Consider the following 13418-nt stretch of genomic DNA (forward strand, 5'->3'; position numbering starts at 1 on the left):
TAGTAAAGAGCACTAACTAAATATATACATTGGTGATTCTCAAACCCAGGTGCATGTCCGATTCAGCTGAGGAAATATAACACTCAGATTCCTGCCTTCTTACATGGAGACTGTTTCACTAGGTCTAGGGAGAGAGACATGGGGTATCCCTTTAGGAAGCTACCTGGTAAGTTTGATGCCCGGCCAGGGAAGGCTTGAGGTCTCGCTTTTCTGCGCACCACCAGTGGGAGCTTTGGCCTGTGATGCCAAATATAGACACTTGATGACAGAAATTTTACAGATGCAGGAAGCTGCCTATTGTGTAGAATCACCCGTCCAAAACAGTTAAGAGATATTATTATGTTAAAGAAATTAAAAGATGGGGATTTTAAATTATTCAAGTATAAAAACATTCTTATTTTCCCAAACAAGGAATTAAAATGAAAAAGAAATATTTTGAATTGAAATGAGATAAATGATGCCAGTGATAATATATCTTACATTGTTTTGAGGGACACAGCTCAGAGTTATTATTACAAAAAGAGCAGCCCTAAACTTGATGATGCAGTCATTTCTAATTTTATATGTTCATACATTACTTTGTGAACCATCCAGTTCTTTTTCATCTTGCTACCTGTCTCCTGCTTTCATTCATTTCACTCCTCTTTAGCACAATCCAAGCAAGTTTAAACGGGAAATTAGACTCAAAGTTGATTTCTCTCAGCAGCTTTTGTAAACAGTTTATGGAAATTTTGAGTGTTGAAGAAAGTAAGGTTTCTGGCATCACCACAAATTTAATTAACTAAGAATGGTTTAGAATACATTTCCTTGTGGCTGGTAAAAAATCTAACTCACTGGAAGCATCTGGTCTTTTCTATGGCAGAAAATGCAATGGACTATCTGAAGGGAAATCTGTACTCAGACTTATTAGCAGAGCAACACGGGCCAAAACTTTCTCGTCCTTCATTGTCTCATCTACAAGATGAGAAGATAAATTTGACTGCCCTTTGTAATTTCTTTCAGCACTAAAAATTCCATTATTCTAAAAATTTCTGAATTCATTTTTTCTAACAATTTGCTGACTACTGTGAAGTCCTGTCCCCCACCCCGCCCCCATACCCCCCACACACACACACCAAAACTGCCTGTTAAAGGCATGGGAAGAACTTATTTGTAGCGATTTTTCCACCCAGAAAAATTACCAAAATTCTGTACCATGGTAAGAGGAGGCATACTCTAGTTTGCAGTTATTCTAATTTGTTGTTGTAATTCAATTTCATGCTGTACATTTCCTTTATTCACAGATATTCCCTGTGGGGAGAAATACTGTAAAGGGATACTAGCCTCTGATACTTTAATTTTTTGTATGCTGTATGGCGGGGGTCACATTTCATTCTTTTTCCATGTGAGCATCCTATTATTGCAGCACCATTAATTGAATTTTTGTTTTTTTGTTTGCTTGTTTGTTTTGGGAAGGGCATGGGCTGGGAATTGAACCCAGGTCTCCCGTATGGCAGGCAAGAATTCTACTGATACTTTATTTTTTTAAAAAACACTTGAGAGCAGGGTAGTGTGATGGTGGCTCAGTGGCAGAATTATTTTTTAAAGCATGATTATTAGAATCAGTCTGATAATTTCAGTATAAACTGTAATAATTTGAGATAGCAGCATATTACCTTAATACCTTAATACTTAGAATAAACTGGGATAAATGAAAACCAAAATAAGAAAAGAATAGTCGCAATTTGGACAACTTCTTTCTCCCAAAAAAAGAGACACTTCGATGATCCATAACCAAATGCTAAGCATTATTTTCCTTGCAATCTTGCAACAGCTCTCCCATTTGCAAACTCTGACTTTTAAAAACATGTACCAGTTTTACCTACCTCTACCACACCATGATGGATGGAAGTGTACTGTTTCTTCTTCAGCATCACCAAGGTGATGACAATCACTGTTGCTATGACAACACCACCCACCATGAGTCCAATGATTGCACCTTTGTTTGAACCCACATCTTCTGCAAAGAACACCTTCAAAACAAATTAAAAAACAAAACAAAACTGTAATTTCAGGAGACATTTGGATGAGGTATGTGAAAAGTTGCAGTATATTCTCTGCCCTAACCCAATCTTATGCTGTAAGTCTGGGTTGGTTGGTCACTTCATTATTTTCTACTTTCAAGAATGACAACTGTAGCCTAGATACCACAAGACTTTTCCAGTTTTAGGAATCTATTTTTCTTCCTACATGTCACTAGAAAGGCAAAGCAGCAGTGTGCAGGATCTCAAATCCTCTGACAGGTGGAACATTTGGTTAGAGGTGGGATAATAGATCTTGTATCTATCAAACACTGTTAAGGCAAGGATTGATGATTATGGTAGGAAGTCAGAATTTTCCTAGTAATAGCTGGTTTAAAACTGGAAAACCTGAAGCATGACTCTGAATATGCTTAAGGTTCTTTTCAAACCCTCAGATTTCCTTGGAGGGATATATATATACATATTTTGTATGCTGTATGGTGTAGTCACATTTCCTTATTATTCTATGGTGGGGCCACATTTCATTATTTATCTTTGTGAGTATTCCATTATTTCAGCACCATTTGTTGAACTTTTTTGTTTTGCTTGGTTGCTTGCTTTTGGGGAAGTGCATGGGCCAGGAACTGAATCTGAGCCTCCCGCATGGCAGGTGAGAAGGAGGGACATTTTTAATGCACAGGAAGAAGCATTCTAAAACAAAGGAGTTCATTACAGAAGAAAAAATACATGTTGTTACCTACTTTTACCACAATAATTTAGTAGGACATTAGTTAAACTTGAGAAGCATAATGCTTAAAAGACAGTTATTTCAAAGGGAAGCAGGAGTAGCAACAAGAATCTTAATAATTACATATAACTCATGCATTTTTACTATGTCATCTCCAGAAACGAAAATAAAAATTATTGCTTTATTCTTGCATTTATCTGGATTAAAAATAAACAGAATCTGCAAGATACTGGAAAGAGGAAAATTTATTCAGTAGGATAAATCTGTTGTGCTTCATTTCTTCCACATTGTTTATAAAACCAAGTCATTATTTTCCCAACTTTATCTACTTAAATGGAATGAAAATCACCTTGGAATTATCATCTTGTTATTTAAGCTGATCTTATGCCAGATTGAGTAGAAGAAAAAATCTAATACTAAACATGCCACATTTGTTACATACAGGAAAATAGTTCTTTAATTTTTAATACAGCCTTAAGACAGCAACATCACTGAATTTCATAGCTGAAATTAGCATCTTAGCAATCTGAAAAGGTAATGTAAAATACAGCAAATAAAGCAAATTTCTAAGAGTTTTCACTCACGGTATATCTGCAACAAGATCAGCAATTGTTTATAATTATTCCCCTTATAAACAAATATGCTACTTCAACATATTTACATTAATTAGCTAATAATACAAGTTTGGACATCTTCCTTTGTTTTGAAGAAAATACTGTAATTTTGTAATATTCATTGTACTAATTATAGCATATTATTAGCTAGTTCAGTAGAGGGAGCAGATTCTCCTGATTGTTGCCCCTGCCATTAGTCACTGTCACATTACAGGAATAAGTGCAATTGCAGAGATGGCTAGGATGACACCAGTGCCATAAAATGCAAATCAGCACATTAATCTTCAGCTCCCTGCCCCTCCAGCTCTTTCCTGCCTCATCCCCAGACTTTTTTTTTTAACTACTTCAACATCGGTCAAATCAAGTGCACCTCTGATCCCATAATAATAGATACTGGATTAACCTGCCAATGAAAACTATGATCCAAAAATCTAAGCGTCATTTTACCAAAAAAAATGTCTTTTCAATATTCAAATCAAATTTGTAAATCCTAGAATAACCCTTGAAAATAAATGTTTTTAAAGTATTGTTTAAGTCTCTTTGCACCTAAATTTTAGCCAATCAAAACTGACTTGGGAGTCAGGTTTGCATTTTAGCTCCCATAACTTTTTCTTCTTCTTCTCTTTTTTTTTAAAAAGACACTTAGATTTTTGGATCATAGTTTTCATTGGCAGGTTAATCCAGTATTTTTATTTACTTCAATTCTAACACTTTGGGGGTGAGGTGGGGGGAAAGCAATCTTATCTGAAAAGGAAGCTGCTGCAAACCTTTAGAAAAACAGCACTGCTGGAACATCCTACAACCCTGCTCACCTCCTGCAAGATGCCACTCCCACCTCGATTGAGTTCCATGATCCTACCCAGGAATGAGAACTCTAAAACTGGCAGTGGGGAGAAGGGATGGGAAGGGATGTGTCTGGTGAAACTGAGTAGTATTTTGATATGCCTATTTGAGATTCTGATCCTTTAAATGAACCTACCCTATCAGCATTATTCAGACAAGGCAGAATTTGTAAATAGCCTTTATAATTAATATTTTAAGAAATCAGGCAATTAGCATAGTCAAGGGAGAGTAGGTATGATGTGAAGACTTGTGCAAGTGAGTGCTATTTGAATAATTCCCCATACAGAGAGTACAAATTAATTAAAATGGCTGCTATAATAAAAATGAATTCCACTTTAACTCCTGTGGAGGATTAGCTGCTTTCTTGTTTTAAAAAACCATGGAGGCTCTTTTTCCATTTCTTCAGATTTTCATGACAATCCTATCAGCAAATGTTTTATTTTTATATTTTTTATATGTGATTTTTGGACACAAGGTGACCAAGAGATAATAGGTTATTTGGCAAGATGAACATGGTAGCAAAAAGAGGTAAATTGTTTTACCTACCAATTTTTGATGATGAACTTCATATCCAGAATCGTGTCGGAACTCTGCATCCATCTTCACTTCAGAGATCTCCTCCGTCTTAATATTGGTCAACCCAGAGCCTGCATTGTATCATAATCAGCATGTGCATGAAAATCAATTAATTTTACATACAAACAATGACCTTATAACACAAAAACTGCTTTCTAGGCCTGAAGTTAATATTATAAAAGTGACACCCTATATTCAAACATTAACTACTATCCATTGTAGACAAGACGAAACTAGATTTTAAAGAGCTCCAACTTCCACTGCCTTTTAAAACACATGCTATGCTTTTACAAAAGGGGAATAAAAGTAGAAGTTATATGCTGCTTGGGAGGCTGGCAAGGATGTGTTCCTAGTGCATGCTGCCTTGGTTAAGGGGCTGATTGCTTAGCTTATTACTTATCTTTTTCCATGTGTTCTCATTTCTTCAGAAAAAAAAGAATTAAAAAGCCTTTAAAAATGAGCATTAATTACCTGGCAGAAGAAAACTTATACTTCGGGACTTTTGTTCCAATCACAAATAAATTATGTTCATGTATTGATGCAATGATGCATTTAAAAAATTCTATTATTTGGTTAAGTGCTACAGATAGATTCATCTGCTGAATGAAGTTTTGAGTACACAATTTTTGAAAAATGCTTCTTTAAGATGAACACAATTTAAAACTTACTAACCCCTCTGTAAATTGCTGTATAATTCTCACACTAATTAAAAAAAGTTTTATTCACATACCATACAGTCCATCCAAAGTGTACTAATAACTTTAATGAATTTCATTATTCATGTAATAATCCGAAACTTAAAAATGCAGTCATTTAAAAAAAATTGATGGTACAACTAAATATCAGTTTCCATGCTGTAGCATTTAAATATCAAAAAAATCAGAATTTTAGGATGAGAAGGACCCCCTGAATCATCTCTACGATGACTCGGCTCCTGCTTGAATAGAGATGAACATAACAACTTGCCTCCATTGTCAGGCAGCTTTTTTGCTTACTAGACCCTTTCTTGTATTAAACCAAAACACTTTCCCTCTAACTTGCACTGTTTGATTAAACCTAATCCTTCCCATTAGTCTTGAACAGGTTTCAGATACCTAGAGCTACTGAGTTCATAATGATTTTTCTCTTACTCAGCCACAAATTTCCAGATCCTTCAGCCCCATGGGGCCTAAATTCTTGCTCTTGGTCTGATCACTCTTAGAATAAGGTGCCATGTAACTTGTCACACATTTTGTTGAAACTGAAAAGCACTATGTCCACAGCCTAAGATGTGCCACTTGACCAGTACAGCTTACATAGAAAAGGATTTGGCAAGACCCACAGTGGTTCTGACATATCACTGATTCCTCGTTATTTCTTATGCAGTTGCTCAAAAAGCTTCCACTTAGTAACCTATCTGAAAACTAAACCAAGATCAGTGTCAAGCTACACCTGCCAGTACACTGTGAAGCGATCTTCTCTCTCATCTGCCTGTCAGTATGTTTTCTTATCCCCAGCTTTCCAGATCTTCTGTTCTCCACAGTTCCATAAAGACCATGGACAGTGGTTTTACGATTTCACCTTCAAGTTCTGGTACCCTGTGATTTGTCTGGATTGTAAGAATTCGGACTTAGAAAGGTTTGGTGGTCCATAAATTCATAGATGCTGCTCCCTTTAAGAAGGGGCACCTGATTCCCTTCCCTTGGAAGTGTAGTGTCTTGCTTCTAATCAACAGAATAGGAAAGACATGATAGTGTGTGATTTCTGAGAATAGATCATACAAGGCATTGCCACTTCCTTCTTTTTCTCTTTCTCTTGGATGTCTTGGTCTGTGGGAAACTGGCTGCTATACTGTGGGGACACTCAAGCAGACCTATAAGTCTTGATTGCAATGAGGAGTGACTCTGAGCTAGAAATACCCCCTCAGCCATGCCCAAAATTCTGACCTACATAAATTGAGGGAAACTAAATGCTTGTTGTTTAAGCTGTTGGGTTTTGGGATTACTTTGGACAAGTTTAAACTCATTCTGACTTCTAATCTTCCTGACCCTAATTTTCATAGGGCTGTTACCTAATACTTATTAATTCCTCAATGGCTGCATATAATTTTCTTTCTATAAGGCCTTATAAATTCTGAGATCCCTGAGTGGGCAACGGTGGCTCAGTGGCCAGAGTTCTCTCTTGCCATGCTGGAGTCTGGGTTTGGTTCCCAGGTGCCTGCCCATGTAAAAAAAAAAAAAAAAAAAAAATTCTGAGATCCTTGTATAAGCACACATATTTCTTTAGTCTTTCAATCTTTTCTCTGTCATCAGGACCTAGCAATGCAATAGTTAAGACTATTTCTGAGATTAAAAAATAACAAACCTCTGAACAGTCTTCCCTTGTAATCCATGGGGGCAAAATAATTACACTGAAAAACACGTTAAAAAAGGAACTCTCAATTCAAAATTCCAGAAGTCGACTGTTTCTGAAAGCGTGCTGAGAATAATTTTGATGATTAAAAAAATTCAAATTCATGTAACAAGTCAGAATGACAGATAATTTTGTACCTCAACAGTATATAGCTCAATAGCTTGAGGTTCTCTCAGCTAAAACAGTGTGTGCTAGTTCTTTTTGGTTTGGCATGTATAGTCATTTATTAAAAAGACCTATATATGAAGTCAGTCTCATTTAGAGAGAAAATACCTAGTAAGCTTTGCATATAGAGGGAAGCATCATCAATAATAAGTGGATATTTTATGTAATGAAATGTGATGGGTAGGTAGTTTTAAATAAATGGCAGGAACTTTTGCTTAGAGGCCTGCCAGTTCTATTCTGAGTTGCGCTAATTCTATTTTAAGCCCCAGTGACTTTAGTTCTTTTTTTTCTAAAGAACTAGTCTCCAAATGTTGCCCATTTTTGGGGCTAAAGAACTATATCCTTTGTAAACCCCCTTACATGGCTTGGGGTCAAAAGTCTCTATTTATTAGGACTAGAGAAAAATGGTGTGCTAGTTTGAAGCTATTATGTACCCCAGAAAAGCCATATTCTTTAATCCTCATTTAATATTGATGGGTATTCCACCCATCATTAATATTCCCGTGGAGATGTAACCCACCCAATTGTGGGTGGTAAACTTTGATTGGTTTCCATGGAGACGTGTCTCCACCCATTCAAGCTGAGGTTGCTTACTGGAGCCCTTTCAGATTAAGGGAAATATTTTGGAAAAAGCTTGAGATCCACCAGAATCAATAGGCCCATGCAACCAGACACCTTTGGAAATGAAGAAGGAAAACACCCCAGTGGAGCTTCTTGAAAGAAGCCGGGAGAGAAAGCTAGCAGATATCGCCGTGTGCCCTCCCAGCTGAGAGAGGAACCCTGAACGTCATCAGCCTTCTTAAACCATGGTATTTTTTTCCTAGATGCCTTAATTTGGACATTTTCATGGCCTTGGAACTGTAAACTTGCAACTTAATAAATGCCCCCCTTTAAAAACCATTCCATTTGAAAACTCTAAAGATATAATGTGACACACTGTGATCGCAAAGACCCAAAACTTGTGCTACAAAATACAAGGGGAGTTTAGCCCACATGCTTGTTAGAGTCAAACAAAAATATAAAGCATATTTGTATCTTAATACACACCCAGTAAATATCACTAACATGCCTTAACTAGGATTTCCTCACTTAACATTTGAACATTCTTTCCCACATGTGGCCGTTGTTTCATCTGTAAAAAATAATTTCCCTCTTCTTTGCCTATCCATGTGCCTGAGATCTTTCAAAGCTCACCTCTGGCAAGTGCCCCTTGTTAACACAGTCCTTGAATGGTTAGTTCTTCCTCTGCTCACCTCAGAGCACAAACATCCGTACTTTATGTTGCTTTGTATTCCCCTGCTTTCCTAATTCCAACCAGGACTTTCTAAATATGTGAATTAGGTTCCTTCTAGAATACTTCAAGCTCTTGAGAGAGGGACCTTTTCATTTAATTTCTTCTAACCCTTTGGTGCACTGGTCTTTATGAAATATCAAAATGAAATTATATGCATTTAAAAGGACTTTCTGAACTATTCCAACAAAGATTTTTAGATGGCTTTTCCTGCCTACATATAGTATCTCTAGCTATTTCCTTAAAACAGTATTTTTGACAACTTTTGGAAATGTATATCCATTTCAGATTAGAATAAAAATAAAAAAATAAAAAAAGGAAAAAAAAGTCTACTTTAGAGGTATCATTCTTTCCAGGTTCTATCAACAGGAACATATGGGCCCACCTTGCCCACTGTAAGAACTTGATACAACTGGTTAAGTATTTCTAAGTCACATTATATGTTTACAGATGAAAAGCATCTCTTCTTTTAAAATTAAAATGTGAAATGTCATGAAAAAATTGCAAGGCAACCAACCATCCTCTGAGCCGGTCTAGGCTGTCATTACTAAAACCACTGATCCTTCAGCCTTGGGCTCTACCATTTGGCTGAGTAGGACGAAAATGTCAGCTTCTGGCACCTTGAAATTCACTTACATGACACTGGCAATAAGGACGACATTAGGAGAGCCGAAACTGTCTTCTGCTTAATATAATTTAAATTCCTTTTCAGAGCCCTACAGTTGGAGATTCATAAAATCAACCAGTTTAGCTGTCAAGACGTGTCACTCTACTTGGCTCTGCTCCTTGGCAATCACAGCGTGAAGGCATGAAGATGCCACAAAGCAGCCTCTCAGAATCTTTACCAATGGCTCTGGCTGGAAGACAGATGTGGCTCGAGCCTGCATGGGCAGCGAGCTTGGCAGGGACTGGTCGTGGCTCTGCAGCTGATTGTATCTACACCACAGGCAAAAGGTCGACCTTAGTTTGTTAATATCTTTAAATGAGGTTAATTTCTTGTTTCTTGACTGCACTGGGACATTATGCAGATAAAGATGACAATACATATGGGAAGATGTGAGCTGCTGGGAGTGAAGTCAACCCTCAATGCACAGAACTGTCGATTTGATAACTTCTCTCCTCTTTTTACCTCTTCTCACTGAAAACACTGGCTACCATTAGTTGGGAAAAACTGTGTGGGGTATAGATTCCAGGCACATAGGAGCTTTGTTATGATGTCATGAGAGTAGTCTTAAAACTAAGTTTGACACAGGCTAAATATAGAACAAAGGGTAGGAATGCGTTTCTTGAGAAGGTATAACAAGAGTCTATTTTGGTGTTAATGGGATTTGTAAGTAATGTAAAAAATAAAAGACTTGAATACAAAATTATGTATAAGCATCTGTTATTTTAGTCACTCATTGAGAATAAGTGTACACGGCCCAAAAAGGAAAAAAAATAAATGTTTCTTTCTAGCTCTAGAGATATTCTAATTCTGTTATTTTTAGGAAATCATGTGTATCTCAGTAACTGGTTTAAATCTGAGCCCAGTTCAATTAGAAAAGGATCTACCTGGATATCAAACAAGAAGGGAATAATGAGCTATTCATAGCAACGAGTTACTGCAAGGTAGAGTTTTAATTTGTATGGCTTTCAATTTTTGCGGATAGACTCTATATTACTCTCCATATTAAAAGAAAAAGGAAAAAGAGAAGGGCTTCAAAGGGAAAGTCCAGGGATAAAAAATTAGATTACTTATTTAGGGACGAGGAAAGTGGAGTTGCAAGGAGATGCAAAAGGGAATTTAAATAGTTTGGTCCCCATGGTCATTTCTAATTCTCATTACAATATCTGCAGGCTTACAGAATGAAGAGAGGGGATGATGTCTGCTCAAGCTCAAGCATGAGATGCCAACAGGGAGAATTTAAGCAAGTCATATACCTGGTCGTGTGGTGAGTCCTCGGTCGGCAGCAGGGCGGGCGTCAACAGGTTCAACTGGGCCCGGGAAGCAAGACACAGAAAGCAGACAAGACAAATTGAGAGAATAAGTCATGGCCCCTGAACACAGAGCAGGGAAAAGAGTGTGTAATAAACAAGTTACATAAAAAAAAGAGCAGCTGGAAAAGAATCACAGTGCGTTCAATACTGAACAGAAAGGACTGGGAGGATAGGATACTGCCTCAAATGGTTTATAGCTATATTGACGTGGCAATTTTACTCCTTGGTTTTCTAATCTTATCAATCTAATCTTAGTTTTCTAATAAAAGCTGTCACCAATGCTGTCATCAACATTAAAGAAGAGGATTGCTGAGTGTGGCTTTCCCTCTCAGCTAGTTTAGAGACAGTTTCTTGGCTTTGGCTTAGAAATAAAATATCTATTTACCCAGATCATACCCAGCCCAGCAGGAAACCTTAAAGACACTTCCTTCTTATAACTATACAATTTTATCTTATTTTACAGTTAATTTACTACAAAAGGACTCTCTTAAATCTCAAGGGGGAAATGCAAATATGAATTTATCAGGGTAGGAAAGCTTCACCACACAATCTGCCAATTTGGTAATTAAATATATCCCTTGTTTGAGGACAAAAGAGGTAAACCAGAGAGTTTCTCTCTCTTTTTAAAGGCTAGTTTCCATTTGATGTCACACAGTTGACATGTATGAAAAGTGACTATTTCCTTCTATATTTGTCAACTTTCTGATTTTTCCAAATAGTGATCCCCTTTGTGTGCCATTACCTGGTATTTCCAGGGTGTTTTTGTTTCTTGCATAATATTTCTTTGAGCCTATAGTAGGCCTTTGAACAAACAATTGATGGAGAGAGAAACAAAGCTTTTAGGATTAAGAAACGAGCAAAGGGCAAATGAAGCGAGAGAGGGGGGAAAGGTCTTCAGTAAGGTCTAGAAAATGTAAAGTTAGAAAAGTAAGAAAAGGTGTTATTGGGAAGGCAAGGTGTATGACTTTTATCTGCCAAGGTCATAGAACTATACAGCTTACTCCAGGAATCCAAAGGTGGGATTAGAAACCCAAATCAGTTTTGAATGTCACATACTGTCACTAACAGTGCAGTACAAGAAAGCTGCTGCGAACCAGGTAATCAGTAGGAGAAGGAAACTGACAAAATGTTTCTGAGAGCACAAACATATTTGAGTGAACCAAAACGGAAAGGCATTTTTGTCCTTTACCATGTAGAGACTGGCATCGAGGTATAGCAGAGGGATGGTGGAAACCTCAGCAGCCCTAGTTTCAAACCCAGGCCCTAAAATTTACAATGAAAATGATCTTGGGCAAATGACGACTTCTGAGGCTGTTACTCCCTGAGGCTGTTACTCCATATACAAAACAGAAATAATAGCAAAAGAATCTTCTAAGTGTGAGATACTAACAAAATAGTTTTTAAAACCTACCTCAAACTTTCAAATATTATAAAATAATATTTATTAAATATCCTGTTAATTAAATTTCCTAATATAACAATTGCTGCAAGGATGATTAACACTGGATTAGAATAAGATTTATTTCCTTCTGCAGCTCAAAGACACATTTAATCAATGAAGTACACGTTTCCTTTTTCTCCATGTACAACAACATACAGGAAGTGAGTTTATTATTCCTTGTAAAATGGAGTTAATTGAAGAGCTATTGTATTTTTAAAGAATTTTCTGACAAGAGAGACCCAAATGGTGCTTCAGTTCTAAGTAAGAACACATCCCCCACACTCAAAGAGCAAACAGTAAGTGGTGATGATAACACATGTGACAGAACCTTACAAAGAATAAAACGCTATTCCACGATTACTTAAAAAAAATCAGCTAATGTGTGAAGAAAACAGTCTGAAAGACATTAACTATAAAATGTTATTGTTAAGCTATCTCTAGGTGAGGACATTATTTCTAAAAATTTCTCTTACTCACCCCCATCCCCACCCCCGTTTTTGCAGCATATACATATTCTTTGAAAACATTAACAAGACTTCTATTTTTAGAAAAAAAAAGTTTTAAGTGAATTAATTCCTAGATTCCTTTAGTAATTTGAAGGTGATTTTATATGAATAATAAAAAACAAGGAACCCTGTGTTCAGTCAGCATATATTAAGGAAGTTTTTTTTTTCTAAAAGCAATTATAGTATCATTGTGGGACAAAAAAAAAGGACCACGTATCAAAAACTAGTACATTATTTCCAATCTACTGCAAATGATTTCTAATTTTTCACTTGCTGAATCAGGAAGTAACTTCATCAGTATAGAGTATCAAAATATTTTACATTGGTTGTTAAGAAAATTAAAAATAGGAAACAGATCATCTTAAAGAGTTAGAAGAAAACTTAAGCAGAAATATATTAATCCCTTGTCCTCCATAGCTTTGAAACAGATTCTTCCCTGTAAGAGAACAGATATAGAATGATGTAGTTTGAGAATTTTGAGTTTATTTGCAATACACCAATTCAAAGCTAGTGCGGTCTTACACAATCTCCCCAATAGGCCTAAGGTAATGGAAGAGTCAGCAGGAAACCAGTTTTACATATAGATAAGAGGCCTAAAAAGGACTGGCTTGTAGTTTTAATGAAAGACTTTATTTAATTTCAATGTTACCATTTTAATGAGGTGTGCTCATTGCTTTTTTACGGCTAATTAAAAATTTATGAGAGGGTGGAGTACAGTGGCTCAGCAGGCAGAGTTCTTGCCTGCCATGCCGGAGACCCGGGTTTGATTCCCTGTGCCTGACCATGCAAAAAAAAAAAAAAAAATGAGTGTATATATATATATATGTGTGTGTGTGTGTGTATGTATGTAAGAGCTCAACTTTACT

The 13418-nt window shown here is 36.6% G+C and overlaps 1 protein-coding gene and 1 long non-coding RNA gene across 7 annotated transcripts in view; one reads left to right on the forward strand and one right to left on the reverse strand.

Annotated features, from left to right (window-relative positions):
* The window catches only part of APP (amyloid beta precursor protein), a 290703-nt gene that overhangs the window by 8550 nt on the left and 268735 nt on the right, over window positions 1–13418 (reverse strand). For 3 of the 6 annotated variants that reach the window (XM_077118781.1, XM_077118779.1, XM_077118776.1), the window contains 3 exons: window positions 10549–10602; window positions 4752–4852; window positions 1866–2012 (listed from right to left, as the gene is read on the reverse strand). In XM_077118781.1, the coding sequence (XP_076974896.1) occupies window positions 1866–2012; window positions 4752–4852; window positions 10549–10602 (302 nt within the window). The remainder of the gene's footprint in view (window positions 1–1865; window positions 2013–4751; window positions 4853–10548; window positions 10603–13418) is intronic. The other 3 variants (XM_077118780.1, XM_077118778.1, XM_077118782.1) reach the window with 1 other exon arrangement.
* Window positions 1901–10528, forward strand: LOC143648564 (uncharacterized). The gene is made up of 3 exons (XR_013158631.1): window positions 1901–2070; window positions 9341–9582; window positions 10465–10528. It is a non-coding gene; the product is annotated as an uncharacterized LOC143648564 (long non-coding RNA).

The sequence above is a fragment of the Tamandua tetradactyla genome, chromosome 10 (genome assembly GCF_023851605.1).
Source record: "Tamandua tetradactyla isolate mTamTet1 chromosome 10, mTamTet1.pri, whole genome shotgun sequence".
NCBI lineage: Eukaryota > Metazoa > Chordata > Mammalia > Pilosa > Myrmecophagidae > Tamandua > Tamandua tetradactyla.